The 20120-nt window shown below is 35.3% G+C and overlaps 4 protein-coding genes across 11 annotated transcripts in view; 2 read left to right on the forward strand and 2 right to left on the reverse strand.

Annotated features, from left to right (window-relative positions):
* Positions 1–9276, forward strand: part of LOC139767843 (uncharacterized) — a 37339-nt gene extending 28063 nt beyond the window's left edge. For 5 of the 6 annotated variants that reach the window (XM_071697509.1, XM_071697510.1, XM_071697512.1 and 2 more), the window contains 4 exons: positions 191–294; positions 788–917; positions 998–1075; positions 1290–3639. In XM_071697509.1, coding sequence (XP_071553610.1) covers positions 191–294; positions 788–917; positions 998–1075; positions 1290–3003 — 2026 coding nt within the window. In that variant the 3' untranslated portion in view covers positions 3004–3639. Of the gene's footprint in view, positions 1–190; positions 295–787; positions 918–997; positions 1076–1289; positions 3640–6027; positions 7045–7598 lie in introns of those variants that run through there. The other variant, XM_071697514.1, reaches the window with a different exon arrangement.
* LOC139767847 (choline/ethanolamine transporter flvcr2a) overlaps positions 1–11558 on the reverse strand; it is a 53996-nt gene extending 42438 nt beyond the window's left edge. For both annotated transcript variants that reach the window (XM_071697530.1, XM_071697526.1), the window contains exons 1-2: positions 11272–11558; positions 10272–10401 (exon numbers count right to left, since the gene is read on the reverse strand). The gene's annotated coding sequence lies outside the window, so the exon portion shown is untranslated. The remainder of the gene's footprint in view (positions 1–10271; positions 10402–11271) is intronic.
* Positions 11559–11902: 344 nt separating this feature from the next.
* On the reverse strand, positions 11903–16134 carry LOC139767850 (queuosine 5'-phosphate N-glycosylase/hydrolase-like). Its single transcript, XM_071697533.1, has 7 exons — positions 15995–16134; positions 15380–15569; positions 14948–15178; positions 14193–14355; positions 13777–13887; positions 13230–13400; positions 11903–12828 (listed from the first exon to the last, which is right to left on the reverse strand). Exons 2-7 carry the CDS (start codon positions 15485–15487, stop codon positions 12581–12583), a joined length of 1032 nt encoding a protein of 343 aa, XP_071553634.1. The 5' UTR covers positions 15488–15569; positions 15995–16134; the 3' UTR covers positions 11903–12580.
* Positions 16135–16380: 246 nt separating this feature from the next.
* LOC139767851 (uncharacterized) lies at positions 16381–19221 on the forward strand. 2 transcript variants are annotated; one of them, XM_071697535.1, is made up of 5 exons: positions 16381–16575; positions 17985–18112; positions 18236–18373; positions 18509–18667; positions 18767–19221. In XM_071697535.1, exons 1-5 carry the CDS (start codon positions 16381–16383, stop codon positions 18798–18800), a joined length of 654 nt encoding a protein of 217 aa, XP_071553636.1. In that variant the 3' UTR covers positions 18801–19221. The 2 variants fall into 2 exon arrangements, with proteins under 2 accessions (XP_071553636.1, XP_071553637.1); XM_071697536.1 differs by having other exon boundaries at positions 18248–18373.
* The last annotated feature ends 899 nt before the right edge of the window (positions 19222–20120 follow it).

Consider the following 20120-nt stretch of genomic DNA (forward strand, 5'->3'; position numbering starts at 1 on the left):
TATAGTAAATATGAATGAAGCGAAACTCCGCTCAGGTTTCGAAATAAACGCGTAATAAGCGATAATGATAGTTCCAGTTTCCTACGCAACTCGGTATTGCATGAGTTCCGTATCCTGCTGCATAATTCTTTTCATAGTTTCGTCGCAACACGGTATGCCTCTCTCATAATTCTTTTTCGACTTTATGCAGCGAACGTTCAGAAACCGAAGTCCAATTGTCTTATGCAACGATCGATGAGAATCACGCCGACGTGATGAGTGAAAATGATCCATTAAGCGCCCCTCCACGACCAGGTAACTTTATTTGTCGACGATAAAAAACTTATACATACGCAATATACATCACGCGCTGAAATTCCTCATATATCTTCGTATTTTTTGGTTTTATAAAAGGACAAAAGAAATTCCATTTTACCTTGCTGATGTAAAATTATGTACAAAATAATTTACTAATATTAAATATAAATTTTATACAGAGAGAATAATAAAACATATACATACATACACGAAAAAATGATTATATAATATAATAATATATAATAAAAATCGAACATGTGTAAGAGGAGTAAAAATTTTATAACTTCAAAAAGTCACATAAGGCGAGGGATGGTATATTAATTGCATTTGTTTCTTTAAAGTATAAAAAACAAAATCTTAATGAATTCTCCTTCAAAAAAATTTTCAATGTCCTGCAATAAAATACGTGAAGATTCATGAATATAATGAAATATTCATATATCATGATAAGCATATCGCGGATATGACGGTGAATAAATGTATTGGACAGGCACAATAGCGGAACGCGAGCACAAAAAGTGGGAAAATGCGCCGCCGATCGAAAACAATCCCTACAGCGAGGAGAGCATACGAAAGCGATGCTTGGAGAGACAATATTCGAGAAATTCGGACATGCCAGGGTAAGAGAATCGCATGAGAAATTTCACGAACATCTTATTGTAGTCGCGAAGCTCTTATCTTGATTTTTCATTCTGTTTAGAACCCATTATGAGTTAACGAAGCTGAACGAAGTGAATCTGGAGACGCTCCTGACAGCCAGTCGACCGGACATTAAACGGTAACTTTCATTAATTTTTTCGAAATAATATAAGACAATACATTTAAAAAATTAAACAAATTATTTCTCTTAACTTTCTCTCTAAAGTTTTTGGCTAAAGTTTACCTGAAATATTAACTGACTAAGAAAGGCAGAAATAAAAAAAGAATCACAAGTGCTGACAATTTTTCAATGTAGAGCTCCGTGACGTTAATGACTCGATTTTTCTGTATAGATTCGGCAGGGATTACTACATCAACCAATCCAAGGTGGCTAGTGGAGAACGGCAGGAACAGGCTAAATCCTCGGCGATGTCCTCGATGTCGAGCAGACCCAGCAGCTCGCTGTCCCAGCGATCGAGCTGCGCCGGCGACGAGCAACACGAACGACAGGTGAGTCATGACGAGCTCGAGCAATTCGAAGCCGCTTCGCTGCGCGGCAGCCTTCCTAGACGATGCTGCCGCGACCCCCGCGCCAGTCCGCACTTCGCGATCAACCCTCTCCTGCATCTGGAGTCCGCGAGCGATCGATCGCGCCACGGTGACGGCGAGCGAGCCGAGAATCTCGTAGGAAACGACGTACGAATGATGTACCCCGAGGAAAGGGAAAGCACGAGAGAAGACGCGAGAGATGATCGAGGATTTAAGAATTCCGTGGAGTCGAATGTAGGAGCTATTTTTGAGAGAGAGGAGGACAATTACGTCCTGGCGGAAAACCTGGAGATCGGCACGGACGTTCGGAAGTCAGTACCGACAGATTGGAATCAGCCTTGGGACGCGGATCGCGAGGGCGAAGAGCCGATAGTACCGCGGTACGACAATCGCGCGGCATCACCAGGCGATGGGGACGATCGCGATCCGGGCGACCACGACTCCGGGATGTGCTCGATCGGCTCTCGCGATTCGGAGAGCAGCGAACGCGATCGCTGGCGACGGTTGTATCGGGTGGCGGATAACGATCGTCCGGGCGATAACGGCCAGATATCGTCGGTCGGTGGCAGGAAGTTCTGGACCACCAGCGGATACAAATACCATACGTTCGGTGGCATCAGATTCCGGCCGAGGAAGACGGAGGAACTCGACGATGATTTCGAGGACGAATCGGCCTCGCTGGAGGATGATCGCGATCCGTTCGACGATCGCAGCCCGGAGTTTGCGAGATTGAAGTTTCAGACCTTCGGCGGAATCAAGAGGAGTAGGAAGATCGACAGCAGAAGGATTCCGAACTACAGGAGGATCCGACTGAGACCGATTCTACCAGAAGCTGCGTCTGTTATTCCCGGCACTGAAGACGGCCGCGATTTCGTCGAAACGGAAAAATCGGCAAACCTCGAACTACATTCTAACGTCAATTCAGGAAGTTGCGATCAGCCGACAAACTTGAATCGTTCTACGAGTTTCGAAGGATTCGCTAGCTTCGAACACTCGACGAGCTCAACTTTTGAGGAAAGCGACTGGCAGGACGAGAAAAACGACGTTACGAATGATCGGTTATCTACGGGATACGCTCAAATTGGACGCAACAGAAATCGAACGAGTGCTTTCAGAATGAGCTCTATGACGAAACGCAGGAATCTAATTCGTAAGAAGAACATAAATTCACCTTCCGTCTGGTCTTTGCCGAACGAGAACAATGAGTGGCAGGATGAGATCGATTGTGCCTCCGACGGAATTATAATGAACAAGTTCCTGAAGGATGTCTCGCGAAGACGGAAAGCGTGCGCGTTCAACGATGACAATGTCGCAGCGCGAGGAAGAGGAACAAGACCTGGAATGCATCGGGAAGTCCTTGAAGACGTTAACAATGGAAAGTTAGGAAAATCGGTAACCAGGAATGTTGAAAGGAATCTAGAAAGCTCGGAGGAATCTCGGCAAGAAGGGAAAGGCGATGATAAGGGACGATGCAAGAAGTTGTATGTGAGAAGTTTGACCGACGTCACGATATGGTGATGATAAGGAGAAAGGTTGACTTAAAAATGGAATAAAAAGAGAATGTACACGATGCTAATAATTGTGACATGATTGCCATGAAGTAATATCGTAAAAGAAATATGAAATATTTCAACAGAAATAATTTTAGAGATGTTTACAGTCATATTATATCTCAAATTCTCTTGTTTTATTTCTCTAAAATTCTTATCACGATTGATAAGAGAAAGTAAGAGATAACGTGCTTCAAAATGAATTGATCATTATGGGTATCACTATTGTGTTTCAAATGAAGTGAAGAGGAAACGACATTCTACATATTCTGAGACGACGCGAATCTTAGAAATTCAGAATGCGAGCGATAATTGGTGGATTTAGTTAACGGTTAGAGATTCATTAAGAATTATTTAATAATTGTTATATAAATATATAGTTAATGTATTTTTTTTCCGGTGCAATAATGTACCTGAGAGAATGCGAATGCATTCGTGCCAATATCGTAACTCCGTGGCCATATTCTTCGAAATAATAGTGCCATGACGCGATGCGCTAATATTAAGTGTCATATATACAGGATTAATGATTGAAAGTTCATATTTATACAACGTTAAGTGGTTTGCAAGTGGCAAATAAATACGGGTGCATAAAAATCTAAAATGTGTATCACGATAATGCTGACCTTCCGCTCCTTAACAGATTTCTGATTAATTATCTGCATTTCGTTACGTTTATTACGCGAGATCGTTCTTAATCCAAAACAAAACGCAAAAAGCAAAACTAATAAATAAATTTTTGCATGTAAATTTCTAATAATTGACTTACATAATCAGAATTAATATTTATTATTACTGTTATTTATTACCGTTATTATAATATAAAAAGTACGCAAAATGATCTCATCAGAAGGTATTTAAAAATATATATAATTATTTATTTAATTAGATAATTAATTTGCATGAAAAAACTTATAATATATTTATATATATTTTCTAGATGATTTTTTTCATGTAAATTATACTTGATTGTTCAATAAAGATTTAAAATTGTCGAAATTCTCGAAATGTCTGTCGAAGAAGACATTTATCTAACACGGATAATCCTGTACATATTTTATATTGATACGAAGATCTCAACTAATTTAATTGACCGATCAAAAAATTGATCATATTTTCTGCATGAAACTTACAGGTGATGGTTGCTACCTGATATTAATTTCAATTTCTAAAAATTATTGCCCAGGAGTTTACAACCCATGTGCGAGTCCATTTTAGACTTCATCTTTGACATCAAATATCAAAAAGTACTTAAACTACATATTATTTATATTATGTTATTAGTGTAATAGCTTATTCTTGATTTTTTCATATCTCGCATATATTTAAAAGAGTAACGCAAGATTTTTAGATTAATTTTCATTTTTTCAGTATAATGGAAAATGACGACTATGAGCACGAATAAATTATTTTTGAGAATTGTATTACAAAAGAAGCCTCATTGTCCTAGAAGTTGTAAATGATAATTATGTATTAAAACATTAATAAGATAAAATTTAGAATTATTAGATGAGACGATACAAAATAGTTCTGCGTAAATTTCACGCAATTAAAGACATGCCCATATAAAAACATTTCGAAATTAAGGAAAAGATCGAGTGTGTTAGTATGTAAATTTCACTTTTGTCTATTTCTCTTAAAGTAAAGGTGTGAATCCAAAATATATCTTCAATAGACGATAGAATCCGAGTTATTTACCACTCGAAATGCACGCATCACGCTTGTACAAATTGCACAAAGAATGCAATCTAATTAGCATCTACACGTTCTCGATGTATCTCGTGAGATACTGCTCGGTTCGCGTTAACACAACGGAATCAATTCCGCAATTACGAGCTGCGAAAGAGAATATTTTAATCGGTAAGTACCACCTATTTATATGCGTATGCGATGACTAACAAATAATTATATTTATGCGCTCGTCTGTAAACCTTAATATTTCTCGTTTGTTACTATTTCCCGCTAATTTCCCTCAACTAAACACCAATTAATATATATATATATATTACTTGTGTTACTTGTAAAATTTTGTGTATTTAATAATTCTTTTAAACCTGTACTAACTGTAATGAACTGATATCGGGAGATTCGTTAAATCTGACATGTTTTATAGATATTCACAAATTCCCTCATCTCACCAAGAATAATGCTTTACAGTAATAATTGCAAATAGTACTGTTAATATTTATGTGTAATCACATTAACAAATAATATTGCACAATTAATATCTGGAACATAGGTTACACAAATACACTGTCAAGAAAGCTTCTTGATCGCACGACGATATTAATACGGATATGCATGGCGAACTTAAAACATATTAGTCCGCGCTTCTCTTCCAAAATTTAAATTTATGTAAATAAGTAACGCCCAAAACTTTGGTATTCTCAAACGTGGCGCGGTAAATTGTGTTATGATACTCTTTTCTCAACGACACTCAAAAAGTTCAAAAATCTTTTTATCAAAATCAGGTATTCACACATTTAATATTGAGAGCTGAAACTTGCACGTGACCAAAAAAAAAACAAAAAAATCTATTAATAAAATTGCGACTGGTATGTATTAAGCAAAAAAGCTTTCATATGATTAATAATATTGTCATTCACTTCTTCTAAAATCGATGATTCAGTTACAGATCATGTAAAGATCACGCTAACCACAATATTTAAAAAATTCTTACCAATATCATGAAATATACACAAGCATTGTATAATATTATTAATATCACCAATATTATTACTGCGTTAGAAAATTAAATTTATTTTACAGAACATTGTTACTACATGAGACAATAATATTAATCGTATGAAAGTTCTACGAGGGAGAATAAGAAAGGCAACAGAAAATAGGAATTCTGTGACTCTTTGCAGCATGCAAGAATAAATGAAAGAAAGAATAATAAAAATTCAAGAGACAACGTAAACTGGAATACAGTTTTCGAACGAATCCTATATTAGATCATTAACATCAATCGATTCTTCGTGTGTTCTAGGAAGAATCTGCGTCCAAGGAAATCAACGATGGTATTTCGGTCCTGCAAAGTGATAAAGATACGAAGACGTCGGCGTCGTGGCACAGGAACAACGCCGAGGTAATTAGTCCCGAAACGAATAATCGTGCCGTGAATTCGCGTGCTCCCGTCGACGTCGGCGACCATCAGAAAGTCAGAAGCGAGACAAACGCGCCCGATAAGACGACGTGGAAGGATCAACGCACGGACGACATCCTGGAGAACCAAAGGAAGAACAGCAAAAATGAGATTAACGCCAAGCTCAACAATCAGGAGCAGAGCGTCGAAACCGAGCGCAAGGACGATAAGGAGCGAAAAGTTCGCAGGATCGATCTGAAAGCGTACGGTTTCGCGAACGAGTTCTCGGATCAGAAGACGCCTACCCGGCAGCAGAGAATGGTGAACAGACTGGACCTGAGTTCCTTCGGCTACCAGGACGGCTTGCGTCGCGCTCGCTCCAACAATCAGCTGGATCAGCCGTTGCGGAACAACGCGAAGTCGAACCTAACGAGACGCGCGTATAAGGGACACCTAAACGACACGCCGAGATCACTCGGCTGGGATTTCGCGAAGAGCTCGAGGGGACTCAACGAGCTACGGGACGAGGTCGAGGAAATGAACTCGCGGCTGACATCCGCCAAATCGATGCCGAACGTTGCTGACGACGTGTGCTATTACGCGAATCCGGTTTACGTGAACGACACTCAGGATGAGCTGACCGCCAAGAATTTGCTGGATCTCGCGGAGGAAAGCGCGATGACGGAGAAACGCGACGCGATCATCGGGGACGATATTTCGTTGCTGAACGATTACGACGAGATTCCGTCCGATGTCGACAGATCTTTCGAGGATATATATATCAGGACTAAGGCTCAGTCTGAGGAGACGGACGACGAGTCGCGAGCGATGCCCTCGGTGAAAAGACTCGCGGAAACGTTCGGCAGGCGACAGACTTCCGAAATAGAGACTGCCGTGCCCGCGAAAATAATCAGAGCTTCGGTAACTAACGATGAAATAGTCATTTTACTTCGTTTAGATTTCAGATAGATCTCGAATTGATATCGAGTCTCGGTGCATTTGTTCGGAGCAAGATTGATATGCGTCCATAATTTGTAAAAATAGATGACATGTAAATGGCTAACTAATTAAATAGACGGATTTATCTTAGAAATAGGAAAATTTTTAAGAGTAGAAAAATGTCTATATAAGTAAAAAAAATTTTTCAAACTACGATCTCTGGTTTCACTCTTGTTCTGAATGTTTCATTTATCATATAAATTTGTCGGTCACGTTACTTAACTAACAAGCGTTACTAAATTAAATTGTAGTACGGTTCCAAAAAATACAATGTCATATTAAACAGATTAATAATATTAATTTGAATAATATATTCATGATACAAATACTTTCAAATAAATTTTTTATCAACATTTTTGCATTTTTAACCACGGAAGCTTTAGAATTAATGCAGAGCATTTTTCAAATAAATATCATACATATCATATACGTCAATAATTCGTCATATTGAGTCAAATCGATTTTCTGTCTCGCAGGTGGCAAAAGTAATAGATGACGCCAAGGACAGATCGTTCACCCCCGAGGTACAGATAGTCGAAACGCCCAGGCAGATGCACAGTTTGACAGCCAGATCTCTTTCGAGGGAATTTCGCGAAGGGCTGCGTCAAATGCCTGGAAAACTGACGTCGCCGCCGGTCAGCCGGTCATTAATAGAAGAGCGACCGACGAATCGAACGGAAGTCGTGCGATCGAAACAAGAGGGCAACGACACTGCCGTGATTTCCCCCGGCAAGCTCAAATCGAACATTATATTTTGGGAACAAATGCAGAAAAGAAATTAAATAGTACATCTTCCTGTAAATGTGTAATAAACGTTGCGGTATTCTGGTATTCGCGAGATAGACAGCATGGCGCAAGTTGCGGCCGTGAAATCAATTTTGTACATATACGAAAAACAGAGATTGGAAATTGCGCGGTCGAAAATGTATCGCTAAGAAAACCACGGCTCAGCGCGAGTTTAAACCGTGAATGTGTAATAAACATTGCGGTATTCTGGTATTTACGAGATAGACAGCGTGGGAAGTTGCGGCCGTGAAATCAATTTCGTATATATACGGAAAACAGAGATTGGAAATTGCGCTATCGAAAATATATCACCAAGAAAACCACGGCTCAGTGCGAGTTTATACGATAAAATCAAGTCCAAAAAGTTAATTGGAAGAAATAGTTAAGTTAATGTAAAAGTAAGTGTAAATATGATAATTATTGTGGGGTTCAATGGCAAATGGCAGTTATTAGATATTACGGCGACAAGTCGCTTTAAATGAAGACGGAATGTATCGTTGATTCGTCGCCAATCAATTTTGTATATTTGTAAATGATTTTGTGTACGTAGGATTTTGCGCATTTTCGAACCGAATGGAAATGTACAGCTATGACTTCACGCAAAATCGAGTCGAATGTATTACTTTAAGGACGGCATTTATAAAAGAAGTAAATTGTTACTTAATTAAAAGTTAGTTAATTTACATTTATAAAATCGCCAGCGTTGCTATCCTTGCGAACGACAAGGATACGTTAATGTCTGCATCAAAGGGTAATAGTTTCTTAGCGTAAATTGATTTTGAAACGTTGTACGTTAACATGATGAAGTAAATGAACTTCTCGCGAGTGATAACAAGAAGATAGGTTTACATAGAGATGTAATGAAATTCGTGCCAAATGGCATCGCGACACGACACGTTGATAGCCAAAGAAAGCATTGCGAATATCGTGTTCGAGACGAGAAACCAGGTTAACCCTTTCTATCCTGATTTGTTTTATAAAAAAAAACGTTATTTCCAAAAAAATATTCTTAAGTTTAAAGAAGACGATTCAAGAAATAAGAATAAATTCTCTAAAAATATGTACATATTATTAAACTTTATTTGCAAATTTTTTTGCAAAATTGAAGCCATCTGTAAATTGGAGTGAATGCAGTTATTACAACTAGTAATCACTAGTTGTGGTACAAAGAGTCGAAAAGAGTTAACCCAGCGCGTTGCCAATCGAAAGTAATAATTATTTCATAACGTAATTTAAGATTTTGCGAGCGTTTTGTATATTATTACAATTATTAAAAATGTTTATTATAATTAATTAAATAAATTATCAAAAAAGAGATTATAACTAAATAAATTTATCGTCAAATAAAAAGGAGTCGTTCATAATCAATTTCTCGTATTGATTACGTGATTGATCACATATGAAATATGTACTTACATTACTCTTCGTGACATGATTAACCAAATCTCGTGATATGATTGACCAAACCCCGTGGAATGATTGATGAGACTTCGTGGCATTTTGCAAATTCCCGACATTAATCACACGCGCACATTGCGACAGAGAAAGAAACGCGAAATAGGTACGATTGCACGAAGTTACTGTTTGCACTCGGCATTTCTTGCAAATTTAACCAACGAACGAATTTTGAACGATAAAAAGTCTCAAGAAATCGCCAATAAATGACAGATCGGCACACACGTGTCGCAAAATTACGAACCTAAAGCCCACTTTAGACTATATCTTACGTTTCGCGTTGGAATTCAGAATAAAATTCCGTTCATAATTTTATGCGTCGCGTAGAATATGAAAAGCATTAAAAAAAATTAGAATACATACATACATGCATAAAAATATCATATAAAAAAATTAATTAAGAGCTCTGTCGTGAAATCTGAATTATGAATTAATGAAATATGAATTATAAATATAGATCGTTCATAGCGGGTTTAAATATTGTAAATTGTACGTGAGATACCGTTGATTAATTTCGATCGTTTGAATTCAGAAATTATCGGGAATTTTTCCTAATGGAATTTTCGACTCTGATTAATACGCTTGGAAAAGTGTATGATAGTTGTAAAATATTCTGCATATTACAAACGCAAATAGTGATGTGATTAAAATAGCATGCAAGGATCGGCCAGGAGGAATCAGAAAAAGAAATATAAATCGACGATGACACGTGCGAAAATTATGTTAACGGAGACAGAGGCATATTTAATGTCGTTTCATGTTAAAAGACAGTGCCATTTCGTACAAAACCAATAAACAATCGATATAGGTGTATTAAATTATGTTCGTAACATCCCAGGTTGATACCGATACGATGACAAAAGATATCGTAGACATTTATAAATGTCATTTAAAATTGAGGTACTCACATTAATGGCCCTTTTGATAGCAATACTCAATGCGTAGAATCCATAGAAGTGCTGTCATATATCGCACGAGCTTGTTTGAAATATCGTAGGCGGTGCCATTCTCGTAACTCCAAATTATATAGCGCTTCACCTATGTAAAGCAATTAAATTGTCTCATTTAATACTTTCTTTGCAACAGAAACTTGGACGAAAAATTAGAAAAAAAAACCGATAAACGTTGAAGTTTCTTAGAAACGAGGAAAGCAAATTTAATTATAGACATTTTTATATTTTGGTAAAAGAAATGATTGAAAAGAATTGATTTACGCGCTTAGATAATAGTTCCTTTTGTAACGACGTTTTCTGTTAGAGAAAAAAACTCAGATTCAGCAGGAACAATAGATAAACGTTATCTTGTTGTCCAGCAAATTAGTTTTCTGTCTCGTTTCTCGTAGTAGACAATTTGGATTCGAATTAACACGAAAAAAAGACAGACTCAGATATAGATTTGACTTCCAGATAATAAATAATTAATAATTAATAACTAAATTTGAATAATAATTAATAACTAATCAAATAATTAATTATCCGAATATCAGCAAATCCGGATCGAATTTGCAGCCGAAATAGATCGTACGCAAGAAAAAATAAAACATGTAAAACAGCAGAAAATTATTCACGAAATTATTTCTTAAAAATTAACACTTTCAAAGAAATTAATTTTCGATACAGGATGAGAATTAAATTAAACGCCTCGTCTTTTTTCCTCACGTTCGTCTCTTCGTTCAACGTTATCCCCGACGTGCGAAATAATGAGAAATTTATGTCCACCGCGTCGACATTTAATTTTCTTTCAAGAGGAAAATCGCGACGTTCGAATATTCGAATCGACTTTCGATTCCGCCGCGCGTCTCCACCTAACCTAAACGACGCCGAACGTTTCTCCCCCGGGATTCGCGAGAGCGTCGAAGTGTCACGGATCGTCCCGGAGCGTTTCGGAATGAGAATAGAGAGAACTCACGTTTAACGCCGATCTTTTCACGCCGTCCTCCTCGATGGGTAGCGTCTCGCGCGCGCTTGGCGATGCTCCTTGCCGTCAGCCACGGCGCCGCCGTAGGCGCAGGACCCGCAGAACCCTCCGTCATGACGCGCTACGTTACGGTCACCTATACCCTATACCTACGTCGTCTCTCTCGCCTCGCGTTCGGGAATGTCGACCGCCCTGGGAACGGCGGTCCTCGCCAACGAGCGCGACATGACGTTATCGCGATTCGCCCGGATCCATCATTCGCGCCCGTCGAACACCACCGTGACGTGACGGCACACTCGAGCCATCTGCACTCTGCACTTCCGCCCCTCCGGCCTATCGTTTCCCGCACGCGCCGTCGTGCCTACACCTTTTGCACTCGGAACCGGACTGACAGGTTTATTTTCTTGGTTCAAATAGTTGTACCAAATAGATATACAGGAAAAAGAAGAAATAAACATTAAGATAAAATACAAATATGGAAGAGAGAACTAAAAAGAAGAAATCGTTTTTCTCTTTTTACTAGAGATATTATGCAGTTTTAGTGTAGTCTTTCTAATTGTCTGTTTGCATCTCTTTGTTTCACTTGTTTAATATTCAACTGTAAAATAGTGTAAAAGAAAAATGCATAGGTATATATTTTATTCTCAAAATATGATTGTCTCCAAATATGATTTAATGAAAATACCAGAGATAAAAGCATCTCTTGTATTTTCATTAAAAACAGGTTTCCCTCAAACTTGACAATCAAGAAACATGTTACGATTGTCATGTTGGATGTTCTCAAAATATGATTTAATAAAAAAATACAAGAGACAAAAGTATCTCTTATATTTTCATTAAAAACAGATTTCCTTCAAACTTGACAGTCAAGAAATATGTTGCGATTGTCATGTTTGAGACGAAACACCTGTTATACTTGATATTTATAGAATACAATGCATTATAAAAATATATACATATTTTTTTTAATATATACATTTTTAAATATATATATAGTTTTACAATATTAATATATATATATAAAAATATAGAAATGATTAGAAAAGAAAAGTTGCAATAACTTTTTGATCAAATAATAATTTCGAATATTCGATTGTAATAAAAAAGGAACTTTTTACTAAAGGAAAAAATCTGCCGTGTGATGACATACAAATCGATTGTATCTGTTCTTGGATTATTACGGAAGAATGTTATGACGAGATAAAAACTGTATCATTTCAGAAAAATATGCTTATACAAAGAACAATTTTCGTCTTACATGCGTCGAATACTCGCGAACTCACGACGATATAATATTGTTCTAATAATTTGTCGTTTTAGCATAGTGAAATGGTACTGTGGACAAACCCTCACTGTATGTTAATTGATAATGAAATATAAAATTATCGACCACTGTCGAAATGTGAGATATTAATGTATCTAGGGCAGTCCTGCGTCCCACATATTCCGCGCACATCTTCCGCACTTCCTCGCACACCACTTGGACTGCATAAATAAAGCAACAGCGTAATTCCAATTCTTCTATATCACCGACGAGCAATGTACCATCTGCGTGAAAAACAGTGTGTTTTATTATAACTCGCTAACAATACAGCAAACCCTCTGTATAGAAATAATTGATTGAGACCAGAAAGGTTGCCTCCACCCACAAAGATTTGTATGCAACATGCAAAATATCATAACCAATATGTCGGTAAATTCAAATCAAACTATAGAATTTCAATAAATCTTTCTTTCTATTAAATCGTAAAATAGATAGGGTTGATTTAATTGAATTTGTTAAAAAAGATGTTACATTGCTTGTTCTTTGAATTTAATGCTGCACTACATTACGACAATTTAAATGTTTTGCATATCAGAAAATTTTTTATGAAATTTATACAATGGAATTTTGTGCAGGACGAAGCATTTACCGTTTATAAAAAGTGATTTAACGGTAAATATTTTACCTCTTATAAGAAGATTGAGATGTTGAGTATAGCGAATAGCTTTAAAATGAAGAAGAACTTGAGGAGCACAGTAATCAACTAACAATGTAGACGTCATTGGCTGTTCTTGACTAATTGGAAAGTAAGCTCGTAGATCACTTATTAATATCTTGGCCTTAGTACAGAGACGAACTGAAAAGACGTTCAATAAAAAGAGTAACATTAGCAAATTGTGTAAAATATTATTTAAATTTTATTACAAATTTCATCACATTATAATATAGCAATCATTAATTCACAAATATATTCAAGATACGTTCCGTTAGAAATTTAGAATTTTTGTCTTGCAAACTTCAGCCTTTTGTAAGGTAATTCAAATGACACAAGACACAGTAGATCATTTTTCTGACAATGCTTGCATTCAAACACATCCAAACACAACTAAATATCTTATAAGCCTAATATCCTATCATGTATACATACTAATATGATCTAAGGTAAAAAAGTATTCTGTGATTTATAAGTGTTCTGTAATATTACATACTTACTACATAATAGCAATAATTACTTTTTTCTCCATAATACGTTACTTCATCTTGATAGGACTCAAAGTTAAAAAGCATTTTCATCAATTTCTTTCCATTATATCCAGATGCTCTTATGCAATTTAGAAATAGACCTGTAACACAAAAAAATCGTAACATGACTATTTCATCTATTATATATATTTTATATGTATAAAATATGCACTATGAATTAGTTGTTTAATAATGAAAAAAATAAAATTTGAAAGATATTCTCTTTATGTCACACAGTAGAGTAATTTACAACGTAAATTTTATATCTCACATCTCTTTCCTTTGACAAATAAAAGAAAATCGATCTTGAACTATTCATATATAACGAATAAATAGAACTGCTATAAAATTGGGCAAAATATGTGGAAGAAATTTTTCTTCACAATATTCTTGCAATTATACATACCCTTATATTTTTTCTTTAAAGTTTTTCCGACGTAATTTAAAATAATACGTCTTTCTTTTAAATGTGGAAGGGTTATTTCAGGATCGTCACCTCGAAAAATATATTCCATTTCACTTTGACTAATAGTCATGTAATAATTGGGGTGCCAAAATAATGTGTTGTTCTATTTCAAAAATACACGTTATACAATTAAATCGATGCTGAAGAGATATCCATTTTTTTAAATAATTTTAATATAATTTTAAAAAATACAGTGTAATACAAAATTATGAACGTTAGATTTGTCAGAAATAATTTCCACAAGATCATTATTTATCGTTTCAAACTTTATATAGTAAAAATTACCATTTCTAATGGCAATTTGATGTAAGTAGGATGTAATCCAGAAATTATAAAAAGGAAAAGGGCATGATTAACACAAATGCCAATAAAAAAGAATAATAAATTGGAAAACAGAAATTATTAACGAGAAGAAAAATTAAGAAGCATAAATTAATATCAAAACTTATATCAATTAAAGCAAAAACATTTAATATATTATCAGCAATGACTATATGTTAATGGATTACAGAATATAGAATAAAAAAGAGTGTTAATGCTACCTGGTAAAAAAAAATTTAGTTTGTGCTAAATTATATTAAAAGTATCTCATGTCAGAAGCATTTTGAATCCTCTATAATTTGGCAGAAAGTGTTTATATTCAGGAATGCTATTTAAAAATGAAGAAAATAAAAATAAATAAATGTTAGACTCACATCAATAGCCCTCTTGATGGCTGAGCACAATGCCCAGAACCCTGTATAATTATTAACTGTCCATTGTCTGGTACTCTTTGGAATGTAAAGCGAAAAATTTAATGTATGCAATAAAAATAGCCAATCCCCGCTTCTGATGTCGAAGAAGGAAGGATAAAGTCCTGGCAATTGTCGTATAAAAGTAGTACCCAATATTGTACTATCCTGGTTCGACAGCATAAAATCTACCACCTATTAAAACATATTGTTTAATAAAATTCGCTTAATACAAACTTTAATTAATTGCTGAATTTTATTTAAAATTATTTATATTTTTTAAAATCTTATATTATTCGACAGTATAAAATGCTTTAAAGATTAAATTATTTAATTTTCTCACACTGTTTGAGTTGCAAATTGACACTTTCAAAAAAACAATAAGGGGAAACAAACCTCCTCCGCTAAATTCTTCACACCATTTTCGTCAATGATTACATCTCTCGTTCTTTTTGCAACAATTTCCTCCGTCGAACATTGAATTGCAGAAGAAGACACGGCCATAACGTTCCATAATATTAAACCTATTCTTCTGAACTGTTAACTACGATTATTTCGACCGTGAATTACCTCTCTGTGATCACAACTGTGACAGAAAATAAACACGACGTAATAACGTTCTTGGACGTACAGAAAAAGTCCGTTATTGGCGTTATATTTCTCACATCATATAATTTGTTTTCAAAAATTGTGCTTGCAATTTATTCTTATGTATACACTTTTTTCAGTTGCATATATTGAAATTTGTATCTTTCCTTCCTTTTTTGCCAATGCTTAATTACATTTTAAAGAAACAGGTCTATTTTCTTGTTTCTCATAATTGTACATACTTGCTTATTGATTTATTTCTAAGATCGAGAAATAAAACAATAAAAAGTACAAATACGTATACGTGTATATACACAGTGTATATGCATGTGGCGAAAAGGAGGAAATAAAAATTAGAAAGCAAGAATACAATATATTTAAAGAAAATGAAAAGTATAAATCATTAAAAAAAAAATTATGTACCTTTATTTATGTATCTAGAGGCCCTCTAACCGTCATGCATTGCGTTCTCCCCGGCTACGCGCGGTCGACCAATCAGCCAGTCGCGTTGCTGATGGTGCCGGTGCTTAGCGGAGAGCGATTGGTCGCCTCTTGCCGTGTCCAGTCCAGTCCAGTCGTCCCAAGAGGGAAGCGTTATCTTGCCATAGCAATCATAGCATAGTTGCCATTCTTGCCTCGTATCGTGAATCGTGATCGACGTGATCACACTGATCACAGATCACAGTCTGCCGCTTCACGTGGCCAGACGTGGTGCTCTGTTCAACGGCGGGTCCACGAGGAGGTCGAATCGGTGGAATCTCGCAGGAACAGCGGTTCTCGGCAACGGTGTCGTGGCGATAGGATTTGAAATGGCGGGATTGCGTGCGGTCGATCTTCGTTCAAATGAGCTGTCGATCAACGTCGCAGAAGGTACAGAAAGCGTGGAAAGCGACACGATTGACACGAAGGCTCGACGAAGAAGAGCGCCGGAGACGGTCGATGAACACCAGGCCAAACGTTCCAAGCGCACCGAGGATGGCGAGGAAGTGGTGCAGAACGGAGAGGTACCTTGTCACATCAATAACAATTGTCCCAGCTAGTCGAACAAACGATAAAATCAATTAAACATTCAACTTTGAAACGTCAAATTTTACCTAAATCCTTGGGAGGATTGTTCGAAGATTACAAGGGCTTCGTATAACCTAGATTCACCCTGACCTTACATTTTATAATTTTTGTATAAATGAGTCAATGAATTTTATTTAGGATTATTGTAATCTTTCTGAATATATTTAATATAGCATAAAATCAATTGAATGATAAGCTTTAAAACATCAAATTTTACTTCAATCCTTGGAGGATTATTAGGCCTGTTCGTTTTCGTTGTACTTCTGAACTAGTGCGATAAGTTAGAATGAAACAAATATATTTTCTTTTATTCTAACTTATTACACTAGTTCAGAAGTGCATCGAAAACAAACAGGCCTGTTGTAAGGCTATTAAGGACTAGGCTTGGTATAACCTAGGTTTATACTGGTCCTGTATTTTATGTATTTATGTATGTATGTGTATATAAGTATATATACCGAATATATATCGTGATAATCGGGGGAGCCTGAAAAATATGTATTCTACCTATTTTTTAAACCTATTTTTACCTTATTTTTTAACCTGTTTTTTCCAACATGGCTTTCCGGATTTTCATAGGTCCGTGGCGTGCTTTACGACTATGTGACCGTTTGTTATGATTTTGTTCGTCGCGTAGTACATTCCTCGTCTTCCTTTCCTCCCGCTCCTACTCGGCTTCATGTAAACAACATTCCAAGACATTGACTGCTGTATTTGGATAATAGAGAATATACCGACACTTTCTCTCAATATACGAACAGAGATAATCGGTCCTTTTAAGGGCCACTATATATTTATAACGTCGGAAAATCCGGAAAGCCATGTTGGAAAAAACAGGTTAAAAAATGAGGTAAAAATAGGTAGGGTACATATTTTTCGGGCTCCCCCGATCGATTATCACGGTATATATATGTATATACACATACATACATAAATACATAAAATACAGGACCAGTATAAAACTAGGTTATACCAAGCCTAGTCCTTAATAGCCTTACAACAGGCCTGTTTGTTTTCGATGCACTTCTGAACTAGTGTAATAAGTTAGAATAAAAGAAAATATATTTGTTTCATTCTAAACTTATTGCACTAGTTCAGAAATGCAACAAAAACAAACAGGCCTAATAATCCTCCTTAAGGATTGAAGTAAAATGTAATATTTCAAAGCTTAACATTTAATCAATTTTACGCAATATCAAATATATTAAAAAAGATTACAATAATCCTAAACAAAATCGATTGATTCTCTTAAAGTATGTTTATATTGACAGTTGAATGCTTAATCTTTATTAATAATTAATAATTATAAGAATAATAAATAATATTTTATGTATACTTTGTGCAGGACCAAACAGAAATTCGCCAAGTTGGCACCATACCGCGCGCAACGAGGGAATTCAAAATACAAGAGGGAGCGGTAAAGAAATACTATATACCGGTTTCCACCACTGATCCCAGGATAAACACTACCAGGTTAGCATTATAAAATGATGTAACATGATGTATAACCAAAATTTTTCTTTTTTATTATTTCAAACACGTTTAAATTCTTAATTTTTATTTGTTTTATTTATATATCTTACGTTTCTTCGATAGCTCCTTTTACAGATCGGCAAAAAAAATCAGAACTTTACTAACTGAGTTACAAGACAAGATTTCCGAGATAGAAAACCAGTTTGACTGTTTGGATGAATTATGTCAACAAGAAAAATTTCCCAGGATAAACACTGCCAGGTTAGCATTATAAAATGATGTAACATGATGTATAACCAAAATTATTCTTTTTTATTATTTAAAACACGTTTGAATTCTTAATTTTTATTTGTTTTATTTATATATCTTACGTTTCTTCGACATCTCCTTTTACAGATCGGCAATCAAAACTACACTAACTGAGTTACGAGACGAGATTCCCGAGATAGAAAACAGGTTTGACTGTATGGATAAATTATGGCGACAACTGAAAAAAAAGTATGAAGTAAACACGGAAAATCTTGACGAGAATTACTTATGTGTAACAAATCATCAGTAAGTTGAAGTTTTTATCGAAAAAATATAATTTTTTCAAATTTAACAATTTCAGAAACATTACAATGTTTTGAATACACATGTTTTTTCCTTTTTTAGATTACCTACAACCACCGGAGAGAAGAACTTATAATTAGTGAACATTCGAAGTTTTTTTTATTTTTACTGATTCAATAATTTGTTTTCACGTTTGTGAGATATTGAGTTTAAGCGCATTGAAATATGTGTTATGTATGAAACTGTTTTCTAGCAATAAGCGAAAATAATTTATTTTGTTTCATATTGTTGGAAGTGAAAAGTAGATGCTTAAAAACCGAGCGCCAAAACAAATTTATTTTGCGTACTTTATATTAAAGTGAACAGAAGACTTTGTTCAGAATATATGTTTTTGTACGCACGATATATAGATATTCTATGGATAATTTAGATTATTCGCGGTTTATTTAAGTTACAATGCTCTAAATAAGTAGTTTAAAATGATAAAAGTGCCTTCTATTGTATCGCAGTAATTATTATTTACATCACGTAAAGCTGAATAAATATATTCACGTTAATAGCCCTTTTAATAGCAGCGCACAATGCCATGTAGCCAGTTAGTCCATAAACTTTCCATTCCTGCTCATCCTTTCAGGTCCAGAGTGCAAAATTCAATGTATTTAACACAAATAGCCAGTCCGCCGCTCTGAGGTCGTCCGGTTTGGAGTGAAATCCGGATGACAATCGCACGTAACGAGATGTGACCTCACCGAAATTTATATTTTCCTAATTACGAACCATGAAAGACATCACCTATGCAAAACAAGATCTCATTTAGCGGCGTACTTTTTCTACAATCGTGAAATTCTAATAAAAAGTTGACATTATGAAATTGTATATAACAAGATAATTTATATTTTAAAATATCGTATGTACATTTAAATAAAAACAGTGAAAAGTTAAATCGGCAGATTTTTTGTAAAATATTCTCGAATCATAAATAAATAAAAGAGAGTTTTAAATTTTCGCTGAATATATTCATATATATCCAGATGTATATACACTGTACTGACGGATATATCGTTTTCATATTCTTTGTGTTAAAAAGAACGATTTTGAACGTCCGAGAAAGAATTAATAATATTTTTCTCAGTTTTCGTTCGATGTAGCACATCGTTCATGATCAATACTAAGTATCTCATTTCTTAAAATTATAGAGATTACAGAAATAATAACGTCATATAAATTAAAACCGCGCGTCTGACTTATAATCTAAACTTTTAAATATTCTCGCTTTCTCAAGGTTTACGAATAAATTGTCAAAATATTGCGGATTAGTAAAATCAAATTTTCAAAAAAGATAAGAAAAACCATTGCTATCTCTGTTATGCCTGACATGTTGATGGATACTATTAATTAATGGTCTATTTTCTTGTTTCTCATAATTGTACTTGCTTATTGGTTTATTTCTAATATC

This window comes from Temnothorax nylanderi, unplaced genomic scaffold (assembly GCF_030848795.1).
Source record: "Temnothorax nylanderi isolate EJ_2023f unplaced genomic scaffold, tnyl_v1.0 TNYL_tig0012_pilon, whole genome shotgun sequence".
Classification (NCBI taxonomy): Eukaryota; Metazoa; Arthropoda; class Insecta; order Hymenoptera; family Formicidae; genus Temnothorax; species Temnothorax nylanderi.

Excerpts from the sequence above, each read along its gene's own strand:
- LOC139767850 (XM_071697533.1), bottom strand. The coding sequence starts at position 15,487 with ATGGCCGTGTCTTCTTCTGCAATTCAATGTTCGACGGAGGAAATTGTT. Across the intron at positions 14,356-14,947 it reads CCATCAAGAGGGCTATTGAT|AACAACACATTATTTTGGCA; the intron begins GTGAGTCTAACA and ends TTTTTGAAATAG. Across the intron at positions 12,829-13,229 it reads TCTCAATCTTCTTATAAGAG|ATGGTACATTGCTCGTCGGT; the intron begins GTAAAATATTTA and ends TTTTTCACGCAG.
- LOC139767851 (XM_071697535.1), top strand. The coding sequence starts at position 16,381 with ATGGCGGGATTGCGTGCGGTCGATCTTCGTTCAAATGAGCTGTCGATC. Across the intron at positions 16,576-17,984 it reads AAGTGGTGCAGAACGGAGAG|GACCAAACAGAAATTCGCCA; the intron begins GTACCTTGTCAC and ends TACTTTGTGCAG. Across the intron at positions 18,668-18,766 it reads TTATGTGTAACAAATCATCA|ATTACCTACAACCACCGGAG; the intron begins GTAAGTTGAAGT and ends TTCCTTTTTTAG.